Genomic DNA, 22,490 nt, shown 5'->3' with positions numbered 1-22,490 from the left:
ATTCATGTGCCCTGGATGAATGGACCAGATAAACTGTTAAAATATGATTTTAGCCCTAAGATTTTATAATAGATATTCATGTAGATATAAATTATTGTGATAGTTTTAGTTATAACATTTTCAAACTATATAATCTTTCTAATGTTTCTTCACAAACAACAAATTCCATGTCAGGTTAAATGATTATAGACAATATTAATTCATAAGGAATATTTAAATTACACATGGGAGTTTGCTACAGACTACTTCATCCCCAACTTCTTTTCATAGAACTTACTAAGTTTTTAATTACTGATCACAATGTATATTGATGATTCACTTAGATGATAAAGAGCAAAACATTTGAATTTAGATCCAGGACTGAAATTTAAAGTTTTATTTTTCCACCAGGTTGAAATCCACCCCCATCCCAGTGAAATTATTTAAGATCTTACAGCAAAATAGTATCACAGCAGGGCATGATCTCAGGGTTCCTTTTTTACCTCAAAGCTTTTTACTTCAAGACTCCAACCTTTACACTGATATAAAAGAAAGAATGACCCATCAACAGGAGCTGAATGTTGTAAATGTACAGGTCCCATTTATATTCATGTTTATACTGCACATAAAGGTGGTCTCAATACAGGGACAGTATTATTAGAAATTAAAATAGAATTTTGTTAATAGCTTATTTAGATAATAAGTAAGAAAAAATCATGTTACATTCCAAAGGACTTTTAATTTATTTTCCCATCTTTGCTTCATTCCCTAGGTTTTCCAACAATTCAAAATTGGATAACCCATGAAGAACTTCAGTATATATGTGCACAATATAGGGAAGCATTCCTATATTGTTTCTGGAGTAAAAATGAATGTTTACCTATATATTTTTTTCTTGAAATTCTCCAAACATACCAATGTATGGAGTAAAAATAGTTAAAAATTCACATTTAACTTCTTATAGAAGTGATTGTTATAAAATTAAATCAGCATTTGATGCATTAGGTATGTTTTTATAAAAAGCAAAGAAGCTACAGAATTGCACAAGAAATAAGCCTAATTAGAAAATAACTGAATTTTTATATAAAAACAGATATACCAATGGGTAGATTTAGATTCTCATATATGAATCATATATAAAAGAAAGCTAATGTCAATTAATATTATCCTAATATTATGATAACATAAGTACAAAATAATACTAATATATAATTTATAAATTATGTGACTGTTATCAAATACATTTTTTCGGAATGAACTTTACCCTAGTAATTTTATATAAGTTAAGAGGATTTCATGGATGGTCCAAACCATAAAGCATTTCTAAAGGTTAAAGCTGGGACTAGTATTTCTCCTCAATTTGTATTAAAATCATGCTACATCTGGTAAGAAATTTTGATTTATTATCAAGGAAGTCATTCCTTTATGATTTTAAGTGTCAAGTTTTAATATTATGTAAATATATATCTGCCTTAGTCCTAAAGATACTTTTATTAGCACTTCAGGGATAAAAACCAAATATTGTAACACATTTACACAGCATTGACTACGCCACGCATAATCTAAGCGTGTAAAAATTACAAGAAATTACACATTTAAAGAAAACTTACCAGACAGTTGTTTCCACTTGACTGTCATTGAGCTGCCGATTGTCCAGTTGGGCAAAAAGTGGAAAAAGTACTTGAATCCCTCCAATTGAATGAATTGCACTATGAATTGAATGTGTTACTATAGCTTTCACATCCTATGTTCAAAAACAAAAATGTGTATTAACTTCTGAAGCATAAAGTTATCACTATTTCCTTGTTCTAAGTAACTCTGTGAAAAAATTTAAAAACATAGACATTTTAAATCCCTCAATTACAAAATTTTTGATACACATATAAAATAAAAACTTGAATCTTTGTCAACCACTTTCAATTTGAATTTGAAGTTGAGATTTTTATATGGAAAATGTGAAGCTATAAATCAAAAATCAATTTAGAATAAGAAATATTATTAGTAGATTTAAAGATTTTCAAGTAATTTTTATTTCGGGTGTTATACTAGTACATTTTTAAAGCAAAGTATATATTTGTGTCTAGCAATTTTCTGTTCAGCTAATCAACCAATTTTATTTCAAAGGTTATGGAACAGACAAGGTAACCGAGATGACAGATTCCCTACTAAAGAAGACTGACTAGTCCAGGGTAAAGTATATTGCCAAAAAATAAAATAAAATAAAATAAAATAATAAAATAAGGGAAAAAGAAAAAATGTCATTCAAAGAACTAGAAAACAAAAAAAGAAAAAGAAAAGCAACTATAGATCTGCAGATTAGCAAGATTTAATATGTAAAATACATACTGTTAATGCTTAATGAGAATATTACACTAAGCCACTATTCACCTACCTGGAGCATTAGAGCATGTGGGGAATGAACAAAAATTGATGCATTTTCCTTTGGTGATGATTCCAGGCATAGCTGAGCGTCAGTGGCCTTAGCATTATATGTAAATGCAATACTACTCGCAAGTTTCCCATCATACAGAACCTGTTTATGATGTTCTGCCAAGTGAATGTCACTCTCAGATTTAAATTTGAAGGTGCTCTGAAAAAATAAAACTAAACTAAATACTCTTTTTAAATGTAACACAATAAAACTCTAAAGTTTTAAAGCAGAGAAACATTTAAGATAATAGACAATTTGTTTGACCCTTCCAAGTGTCAGGCATTAGTCAGTGGTATTATTTTGCTATTCTTACTTCAATTCAAGGAGTTAAATTTTACTCATCATGTTATTAAACACAACTCATCTGCATATTTTGGTTTATATTTTTAAAATAATTTTATTAGAAAAAAATATAAAGCCAGATGCTATTAAATCTGTAGTAAAAGGATTTTGATTTAATACTATTTAATATTTAAATAATAAATATTATTACTAAATATTTAAATAATATTTATTTAAACATAAATTTAATTTTCCTGCTTAACACATTCAAAAGTATTTACATGAATAAATAGCACCTGGTATAGAAATCACTTATATAGAAAAACAATTTAAGACTATGGAAAAAGTTTATAAGCAAAAATATTTATACCTCTACTATAAAAATTATATCAACATACTGAGTAACAACACTATCCACAAAAGTATCAGATAGTCATGTGAAACCCAGAAGAAAACTTCATTAAAATACGTCACTGCTTTATAAAGAAATAACAAAGATGTACTAGTTGTAATCAGAAAGGCACTGTTAGGGCGCCTGGGTGGCTCAGTCAGTTAAGCTTCTGGCTTCAGCTCAGGTCCTGATCCCCAAGTCCTGGGATAGAGTACCACACTGGGCTCCCCGCTCATTGGGGAGTCTGTTTCTCCCTCTGCCCCTCACCCTACTCTTGTGCTCTCTATCAAATAAAGAAAATCTTTAAAAAAAGAAACATACTATTGTTAGAAATGGTCAGAATTTCTCTGCAGATATAAACCTGACAAACACAAATAATACTTAACCTTTTCAAAAATCACATGATGTTATTATGATTATTTTCAACTTACAACTATGAAAACTGAATGTTAGATTAAGATCTGGAAGGGATAGTGCCACGACACAATGTCAAGTCTTCTCTCTCATAGTATTAATGGATTAATGCTGAAGTGATCTGGATTATAATCCAGACTCTATCACTGATTATCTCTGCACCTTTATTTAATAAGTGTCAAAGAAATCATATAACCAATGTGCCCCCATTTCATTACTCTAATGTTACAGTAAGTGTAAACTGAATGTTCCAAACTCGGACTCTTACAGGAGGCAAACAAATACGTGTATAAATGAAGCAGATTACATGGAGATTTCTTCAGTCTAGACAATGTATATCCTGTCTAAAAGTGCTCCTCAATGCTCAGCTCAAATCCATTTTTGTACCATGTTGTCAGTTCTTCAGTATTTTTCAAAAGAAACATGAACTCTGGACATCTTTATAAAATATCACCTAATTTGTAATTTAATGCAAATGTTCAAAAACACTGTGCAGACCAAACATGTCAGGCCAAATTTAGCCCATTTTCTACTTTTAAACTAGTATCAGAGAGCCTCCCTTCCTTGAACTTGGACACAAACCACTTACTAAGCATCTACCAATATAAGAGCAACATAATAAATGAAAATTTATATATATTTGGTTATGGCTGATATTTTTTGTCCTTTAAATGTAAGCACATTTACATATTTTGATATAAGAAATAAGCTAACAAAATTACAGTACTTTGGATTGAACCTTGCCTTCTCTTCCCAATTAAATGGAATATAGAACTTTATCTGCCACCTCAGAGTTTCAAAATTTAATCTGTTTATGTAACTCACAGATTCTGACTTCCTAATCTAGAGGTAACAGTTGGGCTTAACACATGTTCTGGTTTAAAATAAAGATTGTATTTCAGTCTCTCCTGTACTAAAGAAATAGGCAACCATAAAAAAAGATTTTTTTAAAAAGTAATATCTGAATGAAATTATGAGTAAACTGTATTAGATAGTAATATTGGCAACATAAAACCAATTTAATTTGCCTTCTTCACTGGTTGCTTTGGTATTAAAAAAATAAATATTTTAATAGGCATTTAGGTAGAATTATACATACTCAAAATGTTTAATATTTATGTTTCTAATCCAGTAATTTTGAAGTAAAATTTCACAAATAAAATTTGATTATTTACTTACGTTGCAAAGCACAGATCAAAAGAAAGATTTAATTATCTTGAAGGAGTAAAACATAGCAGTTAGTTTGTAGAAATAAAAGTATTTAATTGCGGGAATTTGGGAGAAGAGTTGATATGACATTAAAACACTAGAGAAAAGGGGGCACGTGGGTGGCTCAGTGGGTTAAAGCCTCTGCCTTCAACTCGGGTCATGATCCCGGGGTCCTGGGATTGAGCCCCACATCGGGCTCTCTGCTCAGCAGGGAGCCTGCTTCCCCCCTCCCCTCTCTCTGCCTGCCTCTCAGCCTCTTTGTGATCTCTGTCAAATAAATAAATAAATAAATAAATCTTTTAAAAAATAAATAAATAAAAATAAAGCACTAGAGAAGAAGACCAAATAAGGAAGAGGAGAGTCAAGGAGTTGGATGACCCAAGGGGAGATTCTAGTTTAATCATGTAAAGTAGTGGTGCTTCCTTATGCTGATGACATCATACTGAGAAAAGCAATGTGTAAATGATGGGAATAGCAACTGCAGGAAGAGGAATACAGACTCTAGCCAGTAAAGTGACCTTATATGAAGGAATATTTTGGATTTGACAAAAACAAAGGTAACAAAAGCAAAAATAAACCAGTGGACCAATGGACTACATCAAACTAAAAAGCTTCTGCACAGTGAAGGAAACCACCAACAAAATGAAAAAGCAAGCTATCAAATAAGAGAAAATATCTGCAAATCATATACTGATAAGGGGTTACTATCCAAAATACATAAAAAACTCATATAACTCACATCAAAAAAAATCTGATTTAAAAATGGGCAGAGGATCGAATAGTCATTTTTCAAAAAAAAAGACACATTGATGGCCGACTGGCACATGAAAAATGCTCAGGATCACTAATTAGGGAAATGCAAATCAAAACCACAACCCTAACCCTAACCCCACACCTGTTGGAATAGCTATTATTGACTACTACCAAAAAGACAAAATATATAACAAGTGTTGTCAAGGATATGGAAGAAAGAGAATCCTTTTGCACTGTTGGTGGGTATGTAAGTGCAACACCTATGGAAAACAGTATGACATATTCTCTAAAACTTAAAAAAAAGAGGGGCACCTGGGTGGCTCAGTCTGTTCAGAGTCTGATTCTTGGTTTTGGCTCAGGTTATGGATTTGGGGTCTGGGATTGAGCCCCACCTTGTGTTCCGCACTCAAGTGGAGTCTGCTTGGGATTCTCTCCCTTTCCCTCCGCTCCTCCCCTCTCCCCCTCACACAAACACATACAGGCATGCACGTGCGTATGATTGTTCACTCTCTCTCTCTCTCAAATAAAATTTTAAAAACTTTAAAAAGTTTATAAAAAACTTAAAGATAGAACTACCTACCATATAACCTAGTAATTCCACTTCTTGATATTTAGCCAAAAAACCCCAAAAACATTAATTCAAAAAGACATATGTATCCCCATGTTCATTGCAGCATTATTTATAATAATGGATAAAGAAAATATGGTGTGTGTGTATAAACACACACACACACACACACACACACACAAAGGGATGTTATTCAGCCATTAAAAAAAATTAAATCATGCCATTTGCAACAACATATAGACTTTAAGGGTATTATGTTAGGTGAAATAAGTCAGAGAAAAACCAATACTATAGGACCTTACATGTATGTGGAACCTCAAACAAAGAACTCATAGATACAAAGAATAATTAGAGATGGAGGTTGGGGGTAGATAAATTGGTGAGGGTAAACAAGAGTATAAACCTCTACTTTGAAGATGAGTAAGTTCTGAAGATAAAATATACAAAATGTTGATTAGATACTTTATTGTATATATGTAAATTGCTAAAAGAGTAGATTTAAAAGTTCTCAGTACACACTAAAAATTATAATTATGTGAGTTGCTATATGTGGCAATTGTCATCATTTCACAATATATACATACATCAAATCATTACACTGTATGCTTTAAACTAATACAATGTTAAGTGTCAATTATATCTCAGTATAACTTGAATAAAATCTTTGAAATTTAAAAAAGTAAAAATGACTGTATTGTCGGTTTTATACAGTACAAAACCATTAGGTTCAAAATCAGTTAGACTTAAGTCTGAATCCTAACTCTATCACTGACCGGATGTGCATCCATCTACAAGTTATCTACCTCTCATCTGTTACACACTTAACAGGTAAAATAGTAAGTAGAGTACTTTGAACAATAAAAGGACCTTTAAAAAAGCAACTCAAAATAGTAGCTGCTATTACTGTGTCCTTTTCTACTTGGTATTATACAAATTTTTCTAGGTTCAATATTTTTTTCATAAATGTCACTCATAAAACATTTACTATAAATTTTATATAATGGCATATTACACTTATCTTAGTGAACATTCAGATATCTGTAACATAGTTGCTAATGAGGCAAAGTCTCATTGGGTAGAACCCAAATCACCTAAACTGGAATTACTTAACAAGAATATCAGAACATATTCCAAAATACTGTGAAACTCAACCAAACTAAGTTTATCTGATTACTACAAGAGCAGAGACTTGTTATTTTCTAATACTAACATCTGAAAACTTCATCAATGCCAAGAATATAGCCATTTTCCATTGAAATTATGTAAGAATAATATATATATGGCAATACCTATTGCTATTCCAGGATCTCTATGTCACAAGTGTTGCTGATTTTAATAGGGAAAGACACTGCAACATTCTATGAATTATATTTCCTGATGTATAACTAAGAGAATGTTGCTACCTGTGCATGGTAGAATTTTCCCTTCAAAATGAATAATCCAACTGAACTCATTAAAAATAATTCGGACTCTAGTATCTAAATTTCCAAACTTCTCTAGGAAAGTACATAAGTATGATTAATCCTTTCTTCTGCTACAATTTTTTTTTATAACTCCAAATGACTAGAAACTAAGTCATTGAGGATTTTGATATTCAAAATGCTCAATAACTTGGTTTCAACCTATCATAATCATCCTCACATTCCACCATAAACCACTCAGCATACCTACTCTATATTCTGCCAGGAAGCCATGCCTGATTGTGGATTAATGGCTTAATGGGTTAATCGGTTAATCCATAAACACTTCCTTGCTTCTATCCCTATAAGCATGCCTGCTGTCTCATTCTATCATCACATCCTGCTCACCCTCTGAAATTCATGCATTTTTCAAGAACCATAAAAAACTTTTTTTTAAAGATTTTATTCACTTATTTGTGTGTGAGAGAGAGAGAGAGAAAGAAAGCACACACAAGCAGAGGAAGCAGCAGGCAGAGGAAGAAGCAGGCAGAGGAAGCAGGCTCCCTGAGCAGGGAGCATAGTGTGGGGCTTGATCCCAGGAGCCTGGGATCATGACCTGAGCCAAAGGCAGATGCTTAACTGACTGAACCACTCAGGCATCCCCTAGAAAACTTTTCCACAGAGTTCCTAAAGCCTTTGTAGCTGAAATTAATCATCCTTCCACAGAACTTTAATAGGATTTGCATTATATTTCCTTTCGGGTACACATAACAACTCTCAATCATAAACATTTAGGGATATTCTCATGAAAAGTATAACCATGATCATTTTTAATCCTAAAAGCTTAGGACAGTTCCTTGACTATAATAAATATTTGATATACTAATGAATTTTGTTTAATTGCATTTCCTACAATCATTAATTACAACCACCTCTTAACAAGAATGTAAAGAAAAGATTATAGTCACAAACATATGTCAACAAATGGCAACTAGATCAGCACAGAAAACTTCAGTGCATGAAATTAGTACTTCAACACAATGGATAACTGTTCACCCAACCAAGTCTTCTTTTTAAAGATTTATTTATTTGAGAGAGAGAGAGAGAGAGACCAAGAGCATACAACCAGGGGGAGGAGCAGAGGGAGAGAGAGCTGACTCCGCACAGAGTGCAGAGTCTGCGACATGAGGCTTAATCCCAGGACCCTGAGATCATGACGTGGTCAGACACTTAACTGACTCAGCCACCCAGGTGCCCCCACCAAATCAAATCTTTAAAAATTATGATAATGGCAGAAATACCAAGAATGAGCTCTATAAGTACAATATTTCAAATATTAGAAGGAAACATTTCACTGATACCAACCAATATCCAAAAGAAATATTTAACAATGGTACTGAGAAACTACTTATATCAAATTAAGTAATCATTTGCCAATATTAAGCAATTTCATGTAACTCATTCTTCGAATATGAATAAAAGTTTTTCACATGCATGCAGTTGCACAGAAGAATGGATATTTTGAAAGGCTAGAAATTTTAAAAATTGCAAAAGCAATCAATATTACATAATCATAAAAGATACACTTTGTAGAAATGATCTGGTTGGACACATGTTTAAGTAATCATAATCCAGCAGAGTAAAACTCTAAAACTTCTGTGTCACTACTGTCACTTATTCTTATAATAATTACTGCCCACCAAAGGATTTAGAAATAAACCTTCCCTCATCGGGGTGATCCTCCACAGTCTCAAACAATTGTGTGACCTCTCCTACCTCTCTTCTGCTACTAGGGAACACCTGCTTTCTGCTAAGGTGCATGGAACCACCACCACTCCCACCCCACCCCCCGCTGTTAATGTACAGCTCTACACCTGGCAAAGAATGCACAGGAAATCTTCAGAAAGACTTTTGTCCCTACCCCAACAGCTTGCTCCTTTTGCCCCGTTCCACATATTCTAGCTGTTTCAAGCTGCCCTGAATTTCTGATCTCAACATCCTCAGCTCAGCTACCTCCAGAGCTAAAATATGTGGAAGTATTTTTATTGGTTCCAGTCAGATCTCAAGGGTGAATACCAAGCTCATTAAATATATTCCTACTCTCAATGATCTCAAGCCTGTGCTGGTATTGACAAGTGTCAAAAACAGATGTTTTGTATATTTTGCCCATTTTTATAATTATTTACAGTAGTCCAACACATTCAGTACCAGTATTCCTACACTGACAAAATCAGAAATCAGATTGACTATTTTCTGAAATTAATTAAGCTAACACAGTTTTCTTGTTTTTTTATTTTAGCCATAGGTGTAAAGTGATATCTAATTGTGGTTTTGATTTGCATTTCCCTAATGATTAGTGATGTTGAAAATTTTCTCACGTGTCTGTTGGCCATCTGGATGTCTTCTTTGAAAAAAATGTCTATTCAGGTCCTCTGCCATTTTTTAATTGGACTTTTTTTTCTTTTTTTTTTTAGAGTACAGTTGCATGAGTTCCTTATATATTTTGGATATTAATCTCTTATCGGTGATATCATTTGTGAGTATCTCCTCTTGTTCAATAGGTTACCTTTTCATTTCGTGAGTGGTTTCCTTCCTATATTTTGCAAAAACTTTCTATTTTGATGCAGTCCTAATAGTTTTTTTTTTTTGCTTTTGTTTCCTTTGCCTTAGGAGACATATCTATAAAAATGTTATAAACGCCAATGTCAGAGAAAATACTGCTTGTGTACTTTCCAAGGATTTTTATGGTTTTCAGGTCTCACATTTAGGTCCTTACTCCAATTTGAGTTTTTAAGTTTATTTTCAGCCACTGTAGAAAACAAATATGGAGGGTCCTCAAAACATTAAAAATAGAAATATCCCATAATCTAATAATCTCACTACTGGACATCTATCTAAAGAAAATGAAAACACTAATTTGGAATGATATATGCACCCCCTATGTTTACTAAGCATTATTTATAACAGCCAAGATATGGAAGATAATGGTTGCTAGAGGGGAGCAGGATAGAGGAATGGGCAAAATGGGTAAAGGGGACTGCAGATACAAGCTTCCAGTTATGGAATGAATAAGTCACAGGAACAAAAGGCACTGCATTAAGAATATAGTCAATGAGGAGCACCTGGGTGGCTCAGTGGTTTAAAGCCTCTGCCTTTGGCTCAGGTCATGGTCCCAGGGTCCTGGGATCAAACCCCACATCGGGCTCTCTGCTCAGGAGGGAGCCTGCTTTTCCCTCTCTCTCTGCCTGCCTCTCTGCCTGACAAATAAAAAAATAAAATCTTTTTTTAAAAAATGAATATAGTCAATGATATTATACTAGTGATATATGGTGACAAAAAGCTACAGTTGTATTGAACATAGCATAATGTATAAACTTGTCAAATCACTATGCTATACACCTAAAATGTATGTAACATTGTGTCAACTCTACTCAAAATTTTAATTAAGGAATTTTGATATTAGATTGGTTTTAAAAGATTGTTTTGCAAATTCTAATTGTCATCCCCACAGGAAAAAAAAATCAAAGATTAGAAGCTTAAAGCCTGACTGAACTGGCTTTAAAGCTATCTTTCTCTATGAAGCATTTCTCAGTTCCTACAATCAGAATCCTTTTCCATGATCCCATTGGACTTACTGTTCTCAGATTATATCATGATTATAAATTCAACTAACTTTACTTTTTAACTTTTTGTATGTTTTTCTTCCCTATATGGTTAAAAGTTCCTTAAAGGTAATTTACAGCTTTGCATGTTCCATAATGCCTATAACAGTGCTCCATGCATAGGAATGCCTTAACAAATGTTCTCTGAATTTTAAAGTTTTATAAGGAAATTCATCCAAATAGAATCCTTTCAGTTTTTCCTTTAGTCATTCTAAAGCTACTTTAAATGACTTTTCCTTATTCAGGGAAAATTCAGAATTTAAAATAAAATTATCCATTCCTCTTTTTTTCTTTAACACTTTGGCATTTTTATTTTCTAATCTCTTTTTGACAAAATACATCCACTTTATATTTAATTGCACTCATACTTTTAAGACTAAAAATATATTACCCATATTTCTTCCTTGATTTTGGTCTTCTTTCTGGATTCAATTCAATCACAAAACTTTTGTTTTCTACCATTGCTTAAAACCTACCACTTCTCAGTTCTTATTTCTTTAAATATCTTTCTTTGGCTCTTTTTTGCTTCTTTCTGCTTTTTTGTGCCCTTTCCTTTACTTAACAACATGTATAAAAGAGTTGGTTGCTTTGAGAAACGCAGCAACCATTAAATATGACTAAGAAATCACCAGTGTTATTCACCACACACTGAACTTAAGCAGTAAAATCTTTTTTCAGCTGAAAGTCTTATACCAGTAATTACTAATAAAATGCGTTCTTAAAATCTTCAATGAATTTAAGTGAAAAGTACTAGAAAACATTGAAGATATCCCTCTGTTTGGCTCATGGTTACTGTTATTTTTAAAGCAATGTCTGAAACAGGTAATTAATTCTTCCTATTTTTTTTATATGTCTATCTTGCTTAAGAACTCAGAATACCTGCTTTCTAAAAATAATGATTGAAATACTGACAAATGTATTGTTAAATATTGTAATTAGCTTTTCCACATTGGCATTTTAACAATTCTGAAATGTATGTACATTCTACTGTCTGGAACAAAACCTTTATTTTCATTTTGTTCCTATTACTTACAATGGAATAAATGATGTTTAATATATTCTCTGGGAAATCATAAAATCTTTTTGGGAAATATAATGTAGTAAGTCTAATAAAACATATTCTTATTTAAATAATGACTGGCCTTAAGTTTCTCAGTTTACAATGCAAATAACATATTCCCTACTTTGGTTTGTAGAAGCAAAACAACCTTACATCATAATTAATTAAATATAACATTTTTAGTTTTTTTTAATTATGATGCAATTTAAATGACTATAAAGATAATCTATTATTAAAATATGATAATTTTCTTATATTTACTCCATTTTTGGTATTTAGATTACCTCCAGCATTTCAAAATTATATATTAAGGCATAATAAGAATGCTTATGCATAAATATCATTACTCACTAAATTATTCCTTGAAGGATTTTCAGAAGCACAATTGTTATATAAAATGGTATGAGTAGGATGGGGATGAGAATGAGGAATGACTGCCAATAGGCATGCTGGGTGACAGAAATGTTCTAAAACTGGATTGTGGTGATGTCTGTACAACTCCGTAAGTTACTTAAAATAATTTACTTGTATACTTAAAGGAGTGAATTATATGATATGTAAATTGCATTTCAATAAAGTTATTATAATTTTTTAAAAGAAAAAAGAGAGTAGGGACATTTTCCAACCAGACACTGAGAGACATGGAATGGGACAGGAAAATATAACCCATACATATGGGAAAAAGCAGGCAACAAAAACTGCCAGTGAGAGCAAACAGATGTCAGATTTAACAGAAAAAGACTCCAAAGAAGCCAATAAAAATACATTCTAAAAACTAAAAGGAAACTGTAATTAGAGAAGTAAACGTAGGTATGGTGACAATGTCATATTAAAAAGAGACTATTAGGGAGCCTGGGTGGCCCAGTCAGTTATGCGTCTGACTCCTGGTTTTGGCTCAGGTCTGATCTCAGGGTCTAGAGATCAAGCCCCACACGGGGCTCAGCATGGACTCTGCTTGAGTTTCTCTTCCTTTGCCTCTGCCCCTACTCTCACTCCCTCTCTCTCTCTCACTCATTCACTGAAATAAGTAAATAAATCTTTGAAAAAGTTATTAAATAGAGAGTATCAATTAAGAGAGTAATACTATAAAAAGAATCCAAATGGAAATTCTAGAGCTGAAAAGTGTAATTGAATTGAAAACTGTTCTATAGATGCTCAACAAAAGATCTGAACAAGCAGATGACAGAATTAGCACACATGAAAATAAATTAATAAAGATTATGTAATCCAAAAACCAAAAAGAAAAAAAGAGTAAAGAAAAATTACTGGAACCTCAGAGAAATGTGGGAAACAACTAAATATACCAACATACACAGAATGGGAATAGCAGAAGTAGAGAAGAAAGAGAAAAGAGAAAAATATTCAAAAACTTGATGAACTGAGAACTTTCCCAATTTTTGGAAAACTCTAATTTGCATATTCAGGAAGCCCATGGACTCAAAGAAAAATAAAAGCAAAGAAATCTACAAACAGAAAAATCATAGTAAAAGTGCTGGAAGCCAAAGACAGGGAGACAATCTTAACAGCAGCATGAGAAAAATGACTCTTCACCTATAAGATCAAAAGTTGACTTCTCAGGGCACCTGGGTGACTCAGTGGATTAAAGTCTCTGCCTTTGGCTCAGGTCATGGTCCCAGGGTCCTGGGATGGAGCCCTGAGTCAGGCTCTCTGCTTCCTCCTCTCTCTCTCTGCCTGTCTCTCTGCCTGCCTCTCTGCCTACTTGTGATCTCTGTCTGTTAAATAAATAAATAAAATCTTTGGCGGGGGGGGGGGGGTTGCCTTCTCACCTAAAAAAAAAATGGAGGCTGGAACACAGTGAAATAAAACATTCAAAGTGCTCAAAGAAAAACCTTTCAACCAAGAATTTATATCCAGAAAAGCTATGTGAAAGCAAAATGAAATATATTCACAAAAAAATAAAAACTGAGATAATTTGTTGCTGACTCACCCTACAAAAAATAACAGAGTCCTTCAAATGAAAAGAAACCCAAAAAATAATTTGACTACACACACACACACACACACACACACAGAATGACAAATATTAAAGATAAGTAAATCAAACATGTATAATCAGGTCTCTGAAAAGGAAAACCAAAGTAAGGAAACACAAATACTAAACAATGTAAGAAAAAAAATTTGAAATATAAAAAGATGCAAAACTACATACTGAAAGTACACACCACCCATCTGAGAAATCAACTCCAAATGACTAAGACATATCTAGAAAAATGACTAGATATAAAGAAAAAAAAATCCTTTGAACACATAGGCAAAAAGAAAGGATATTAAAACTGTCATCAGACTTTCAACAAAACATTTTAATCCAGAAGAAAATCAGTAACATATTTAAGACATTCAAAGAAAGGTTAGTCAAGAATTTTATAAGAGGCAAATGCCTTTCAAGTGTAAGTACCCCTAACAAACTAATAATGAAATGCAGTTCTTAAGAAATACTATTCCCTGGGGTGCCTGGGTGGCTCAGTGGGTTAAGCCTCTCCCTTCAGCTCAGGTCATGATCTCAGGGTCCTGGGACTGAGCCCAGCATCCAGCTCTCTGCTCAGCAGGGAGCCTGCTTCCCCCCTCTCTCTCTGCCTGCCTCTCTGCCTACTTGTGATCTCTCTCTGTCAAATAAATAAATAAAATCAGGAAAAAAAAAAAGAAATACTATTCCCATAAGCCCTTCTAGAGAAACACACTACAGAATAAGCTTCAGATAGCCAAAATGCATCAATATAAGCAGTATGATGAAGCTTAAATATGTAAATACTCATAGGACTACAATTAAAGAATGTTTAAAATTGAGAATAGTTATGTAATAACTACATATACTCACAGTGTAGATCATACCTGTATTAGTCTGCTAGGTAGAGTTGCCACAACAAAGTACCAAAGTCAGGTAATTTAAGCAACAAAAATTTATTTCCTTACAATTCTGGGGGCTAGAAATCTAAAATCAAGATGTCAACAGACTTGGTTCCTTCTGGAACCTCTTCTCTTCCCTGTATCTTCATATACTTTTCCCTCTGTGCATGTTTGTATCTTAATTTCCTCTTATACGGATACCATTCATATTAAATTAAGACCCACTTTAATAGCCTCACTTAAGTTTAATTACCTCTTTAAAGACCCTATCTCCAAATATCACATTCTAAGCTACTAGGATCTAGGACTTCAGAATAAAAATTTGAGGGAAATACAACTCAGCCTATAATAGATTTAAACTATTAAGAAATGGCAAGGAGAATGAAGAGAACATATGCCCCCCCCCCAAAAAAACATTTTCAGTAATAATGTCAGTAGAGTAATACTGGTAGTGCTATTCATAGACTGTTATATGTGTAACTATGGGCTTTCCTAATCCTATTACCCTCTGTACATTTGACAACTTGTATTCTCAATATAGAAAAGAGATATAGATTTAACTTAGAGAAGGTCAAATTAAAACACAGCAAAGTCCTCAATTTCACACTAATAGAAACTAAGGATTCATGGAATAATGGCTGATTCCAGGATTGAAAACAACAAAATGTTCAAGATGAGTCTGAAATCTTGTCATGGGAAATAGCAAGGAATCTATTGAAGACTACAGGGTCTGGTCAAAGTACTAAGGAACCAACTAGAACAGACAATCATCACTTAAAGGTGGGACAATTTTAATTTTAAAAAGGACAATGACTAATATAGATTAAAATATTTCAAATATATTTAAATCTATAAGTATATAATGAAATTTTAAAAACAGTTAATTCAAGATCTTTGAAAATGAAAAAATGGCATTGGGTTATACATTTCCCCTCCTGACCACTAGGAAGCATTATTCGATTGAGTTGGTAGAGTAAAAACATGTTAGTATACACAAAATGATCCAATAATTGAATACGAACATTGTAGGAATTGCAGATTTAAATTTAGGACCAGTAAGTAAAAATTATTTGAACTGGATAATAAAATAAGTCTAAAGGCATTACATTGGTGAGGTGAGATAGGACTAGGTCACCGGAAAACACTTTTCTCACCGTTCATTGATATTCTAGTATTTTAAGTATAGTATGGCTTTAAGGTAATATACCTGATATATTTTAAGATTTTATTTATTTATTTATTTATTTGAGAGAAAGAGAGGACTTGAGAGAGAAAGAGAGAGTGCATATGAGAGGGATAAGCAGAATCCCACTGAGCAGGGAGCGCGAGGCCGGGCTCAACCCCAGGGCCCTGGGTTCATGACCTAAGCTGAAGGCATATGCTTAACCAACTGAGCCACCCAAACACCCAACCCCTGATACTGTAAAGCAAATATTACTAAACAATATGATCACAAGTCGCATATTTTCCAAAAGAATTACCTTAGAAATACACATAATAGAATGTCTATTGTTCAAAACATTCCTTTTATCTAGGATTTTTTTAAGGTTTTATTTATTTATTTGACAGACAGAGATCACAAGTAGGCAAAGAGGCAGGCAGAGAGAGAGGGGGTGAAGCAGGCTCCCCAAAGAAGAGAGAGACCGAAGAGGGGCTCAATCCCAGGACCCTGAAATCATGCCCTGAGGTGAAGGCAGAGGCTTTAACCCACTGAGCCACCCAGGCACCCCGCGTTTTATCTAGAATTTTTAAAAACATTTTCAAAATCTACAACATTTTTAAAGAACTTTATTAAAAGGTGTTTGCAATTTGTTCAGTTTTTTGGAAAAAAAAAAGTTGTAAACATTTATTATAAATTAAAAATGGGGTTCTTAAAAATCTCAACTTTTTCAGACATGAGACAATTTAAAAACCTTTGTAACTATAGTGAAGAAAACCAGGCTTTAAGAAAAAAATTGCCATTACCAAAAAATAGACATCTTGAGGTAAAGATAATAAAAATTCCAGTCTGCAGAGATAATGGAGAAAGTTTAACTATCTGGTCAATGAACAAAAATCAAGCATTTTAGCTCCAACCTTCTGTTATTTTTCATTGTAGAAATGTCATATTCACATCCTCTTTTTGGATGATCAAACCAATGGTGGGATGATGGCAGAGATAATAAGCTTGCAGTTACTCAGCCCTACCCTGTACAGCCTTGGTAAGGGGACTAATGCTCCACTGGTGGACCAGCAGCTTTGTCTCTTTGCATTCTTGTCACTTAGGGCTTTCTGGGCTTCTGTGTTCTGGTAGTTGAAGTTGTAGTAGTACAGAATGTTGAGATGGCTGCTGACCTTGGGTCTCATCTCCTTGATTCTCCTTATCTCTTTCACTGCCATCCTCTTTAGTCCATCTTCGGCAAGGAGAGCCCCTGTGGAATGGTCCTTTATAACCCCAATGCATATTCTGTCTCACTGGTCAACCCTGCTCTCCTGCATCCTGGTTGTCAGCACCCTCCATCACTTCTCCCCGTACAGGAAGGTTGGAATACTGTGGTCAACATACATAAGGTCTCCCCATGTAGTAAAGTAGGCACCGTGGCCTGAATTAGGTCCTGGTCTTCAGGAGTACTTTCTGATCCTGCATTCTTTTCCCCATTCTCACTATTCTAGAAATTCTACTGGTAATTGCGTGGAGGCCCCTGCAATGTGGATAGTGTATATAATTTAGCAGGTTACAGTCTGCCACACATTTATTGCCTTTCACTGGAAATCTACCAGGACCTGTAACATTTGCTGCCTCTGCACCCTTTTTATCCTTTCAACAATATCAAACTCGACAGACTTTTTATCTTCTACACTGCAAAGGTACTTCCTGGTGTACAAATACATATTCTCTGGTATCATTCCTGTTGATTTAATCTTATCTGTTTCTTTCACTGAACCATTTTATTGTTCCCAAAAACTTCCTTGTGATAAACTTGACCCTTCAGGCACTGCCAATATGAGGCTGCCCTTGATGCCGCTCACTTAGAGGCTAGATCTTGGCCTCACTGCTAAGGTTGCAATGATGGTGAGCTGGGCCAGAAGCAGCAGTGGTGGTTCCTGAAGGGGAGAAAGTGGAAGGAGAGCTACTCAGGGCTCTCTGAGATCTGCTCTCCACTCCCAATCTCTACTCCACTATCAATCGAACATTACAGCATTTTAAATTTTATTTTTGAAAGCAAACTGTCATCCTCAAGGGATAGATTTAATTTTTGGAAAAGGAAGAGCAACTTGAAGCCATGTCTGATGAATTAATAGGTATCACAAAATCATCTATTATCAAAAATATAGCGTAGCTCTAAAGTAATGAGAACTGTTTTCTTGTGTAACTTAAAAACTGACCTTTCAAAAGCAATTCCAAAAGAACTGCAACTAACTTGAGAAATGGTAGCATACATTGAATATGCTCGTATCACCCTAAAGATAGTGACTAAAATGAAAATAAAGCTTCACTATTTTGCAGAAAATGTATGTAACCATATTCATATGCACATGAGTACATATTACTCAGGTGTTTTCCTATCAAATTTTTATTTACAAATATATTGAACATAAATAAATGTATAGTACAGTAAAAGCAAATAACCAGGAGACCAGAAAAAACAGCTACATATAAACAATTCTTCAAAAGGACAAAATGATAGAAATGGGAGTTACAGAATATTACAGAGGCAGAGAGGTAAAGCCTTCTCACATAATGTATTAGAATCATACAAGCAAAACTAAATAACTACACTTTCAATCATAAACTAATGTTTCTCTTTCAATTCTGAAAAAATACTACTGTCTTCATTAAATGAAAGTACTTTCACCCACTTCAGCTAACATAAGTGTGATAATCAAGATCACCCATGACTTCCATGCTGCTAGATGCAATAGCCATTTCTTAGTCCTGAATTTACTCAACCTGGCAGCAGCATTTGATAATTAATCACCTCTTCTTCTTTTAAAAACATCCAGGACACCACTCTCCTGCATTTTCCTCTTACTCCCTTGCTCTCCTTCTAATTTCCCCTTACTAGGTCCTTCTCATCTCCACAACCTGCAAACTTTGGCTTTTCCAAAGACCCATTACTCAGTCATCTTTTATCTCTGAACTCATTTCATTGGTATCAAAATCCAGTCTCAGAGCTTTAAATCCTGTCTATACCCTACCAATGCTAAAGTTCCATCTCCAACCTAGACTCCTCCCCAAACTCCAGGCTTACATCACTTCTCCATTTAGATGTCTAACTGGCATCTCAAACATCATATATCTATAAACAAACCTTGACTTTTCTCCCCCAAATTTGGTCTTTCCAAATCTTTCCTATCTCAGTAAATAAAAAGCCCATCAATTCAGTTGTTCAGGCAAAAATAATTGGGTAACCTCTGAATCTCTTCTTGCACCTTTAGTCCATATTCACAGGAACAGAAAATCCTCCTGGATTTACCTCATTTTATGCAAAAGCTGACCTCTTACAGTATTATTTTAAGTATGGCTTATCAAAACTCCAAACAAGTTCCATTACTTTCTGTTGCTATCTGCCTTGTCTAAACCCCTCTATCCTAGTCACAGTAAAACACAATCAGTGTTTGTTACAATCTATCAAGTAAGATCCTATTTTTTTAAAGATTTTATTTATTTATTTGACAGAGAGAGACACAGAGAGAGAGGGAACACAAGCACGCAGAGTGGGAGAGGAAGAAACAGACTCCCTTGCCCAGCAAGGAGTCCAATGTGGGGCTTGATCCCAGGACCGGGGATCATGACCTGAGCCCAAGGCAGATGCCCAGTGACTGGGTTGACAGGTTCTGCTCCCACTTTGTGGTTTCCCTGACTTTATTTTCCTTGGAGTTTACAAAGTTCCTTCAATCTATAAATATGTTTGTTTTTGTTTTTGTCTTTGTTTTTAATGAAATTTGGTAAGTTTTTGACCATTATTTCCTCCTATATTTTTTCTTATACATTGCATATGACATTTCTAAACCATCCCATTCATCTCTATGGTTTTCTTCTTTCCCCCCTAATCTTTTCCTTTTCTTCTAATGGTTCTGTCAACCTATATCCAAGTTTATTTCTCTATCATATTAATTTTGCTAATAATAAACCTATACAGTGAATTTTTCTTAACTTCAGATGTATTTTCAGTTCTAAAATTTCCACTTCTTAAAAATTTTGTGGCTGATAATTCCTGGCCACAAAGTTTCTCTATCAAAGTAAAAAGTAGGGAATTCAGCCCATTCTGATCACCTGTTTCATGTTTTAACACCTCTCTAAAACCTGGCTGCATTTACTCAGTTTTTAGAGCCTCGCATAGTTCTTTATATAACATGCAGAAAGTGGTTATTGTGGGAATATTACTTTCTTAGGAGTTTGCCTATTCAAGCAAATATCAGAAACCCTCCAAAATGATTTTTTTAATGATTTTTATTTATTTATCTGAGAGAGTGAGAGACAGAGAGAAAAAGAAAGAGAGAGAATGCACACATAAGCAGGGGGAAAAGCAGAAGGAAGAGGAAAAGCAGACTCCCTGCTGAGCAGGGAGCCCAATGATGTGGGGCTCGATCCCAGGACCCTGGGATCGTGACCTGAGCCGAAGGCAGACACTTAACCAACTGAGCCACTCAGACACTCCTCCAAAGTGATTTTTAACTAACTAACTCTGTATATTTTTTCTATATCAGTTAGATCTTTATCATAATATAATAAACTGATAAAGAATCACTATGCTATCATTTTATTGAAGGGAGGACAAAACACAAAGCAAAATTTTAGTACTGAAAAATTTAGCAATGCAGACAAAGTGCTTAATAATTAGGAAATGTACAATAACAATTATAAAATATCAGAATTTTAAAATCTGTTTTGCAAACTCATGTCAAAAAGCCACTGTATAAGATACTTGTAGCCACTGAATAACCACATCAAACAGAACTTAACTCACAGTAAATTTTTCCATACTAGAAAAAATTACAGTGAGAAATTTTTGCTTTACAAATTATTACCAAATCTAATGCTTTGTCTGATTAGTAATACCCTCCTTTTATTTACTCTCTCTCTCTCTCTCTCTGCCTGCCTCTCCATCTACTTGTGATCTCTCTCTCTCTCTCTCTGTCAAATAAATAAATAAATAATCTTTAAAAAAAAAAAAAACAAAAGAAAGTACATTAATTTAAAAATCTGAATTACAAGGTGCCTCATTAGTGCAGTAGATAGCGTGTCAGTCTCATAAAAATCTGAATTACAGAAACATTCCCATGCAAAGCCAACACATGGCAGAACCATGACCCAAACGAAACTAAAGGAATGACAGAATAAAAAGTGCTGTATAAGCACAAAGTCGTTTCTAGGGATAGTAAAATTAATGATATGGAAAATAGATCGTAGCAAATATTTTCACGTTGACACAAAAATAACAGCATTATTGTCATTTAATATTATTCTGATTATTTTATATATACTGGGAACAGACTTATTTTTGTACCCCTGTTTTCATAATATAGTCTTCATACTGATTATTTGAACACTGTTTTTAAGAAAACAGCTCTTCCATGCAAGACATAAACTTATAAATACTTTGACTTACACCCCATAATTTTCTCTCAGCTCCTAAATGTTTGGGATGTCACAGCTTCTAATGTAATTTAAATAAAACTCTTATTTCTTATTATTACAGGTATACTGTACATTAAAAACTAATTTATATATGGGAATGCAGTATCTTGCCTAATTCAGTCTTCGTTTTGAAAGTTAAAAAACAGGAAGAATATGATAAATCATATTAAATAATTGATTTTGCAAAACTCAGATACTCACTACTATACTGACCTTCTCCACCTATTGTAAAGGACGAGCAAAAGTAAAAACTAAAACTGAATTAATTTCAGTCACATGTAATTTTAGACTATTTTCTTCTTAAATCTTTATTCTTTCCAAATTATCTCTAATTTGAACAATAATGGTCATTTCATGTGTTCATCTATATTTCAAAATTTGAGATTTTAAATTCCACATTAAGCAATATGCTTTTATAAAATATAAAAGCATATTTCAGAATTATGTTAACAAAAGCCATGGCTTTAATATTAGAAAATATTCTGAAGAATTTTAAAACTTCGGGGTGCCTGGGTGGCTCAGTGGTCTAAGCCGCTGCCTTCAGCTCAGGTCATGATCTCAGGGTCCTGGGATCGAGTCCCGCATCGGGCTCTCTGCTTGGCAGGGAGCCTGCTTCCTCCCCTCTCTCTCTGCCTGCCTCTCTGCCTACTTGTGATCTCTCTCTGTCAAATAAATAAATAAAATCTTTTTAAAAAAATAAAAAAAAAATAAAAAACATAAAAAGAATTTTAAAACTTCATGAAAATAGTGAAAAAGAGAAAAAGCACCTTGGAAACAAAATGAAGCCTGTAATAACAGCTGAGTTCCAAACAGCAGAGATAACTCTGAAACCACCTTGAAGGAAGATTATTGCT

The 22,490-nt window shown here is 33.8% G+C and overlaps 1 protein-coding gene and 1 pseudogene across 3 annotated transcripts in view; both read right to left on the bottom strand.

Annotated features, from left to right (window-relative positions):
• The window catches only part of NBEA (neurobeachin), a 682,324-nt gene that overhangs the window by 557,788 nt on the left and 102,046 nt on the right, over positions 1 to 22,490 (bottom strand). For all 3 annotated transcript variants that reach the window (XM_059377712.1, XM_059377713.1, XM_059377714.1), the window contains exons 9-10: positions 2,372 to 2,569; positions 1,590 to 1,723 (exon numbers count right to left, since the gene is read on the bottom strand). In XM_059377712.1, the coding sequence (XP_059233695.1) occupies positions 1,590 to 1,723; positions 2,372 to 2,569 (332 nt within the window). The remainder of the gene's footprint in view (positions 1 to 1,589; positions 1,724 to 2,371; positions 2,570 to 22,490) is intronic.
• On the bottom strand, positions 17,241 to 18,436 carry LOC132002926 (Y-box-binding protein 1-like; annotated as a pseudogene).

Source organism: Mustela nigripes, chromosome 15, assembly GCF_022355385.1.
Source record: "Mustela nigripes isolate SB6536 chromosome 15, MUSNIG.SB6536, whole genome shotgun sequence".
NCBI classification, from domain to species: Eukaryota; Metazoa; Chordata; class Mammalia; order Carnivora; family Mustelidae; genus Mustela; species Mustela nigripes.
Note: the sequence above shows the minus strand (reverse complement) of the source record. Positions and strands in the feature narration are given on the sequence as shown.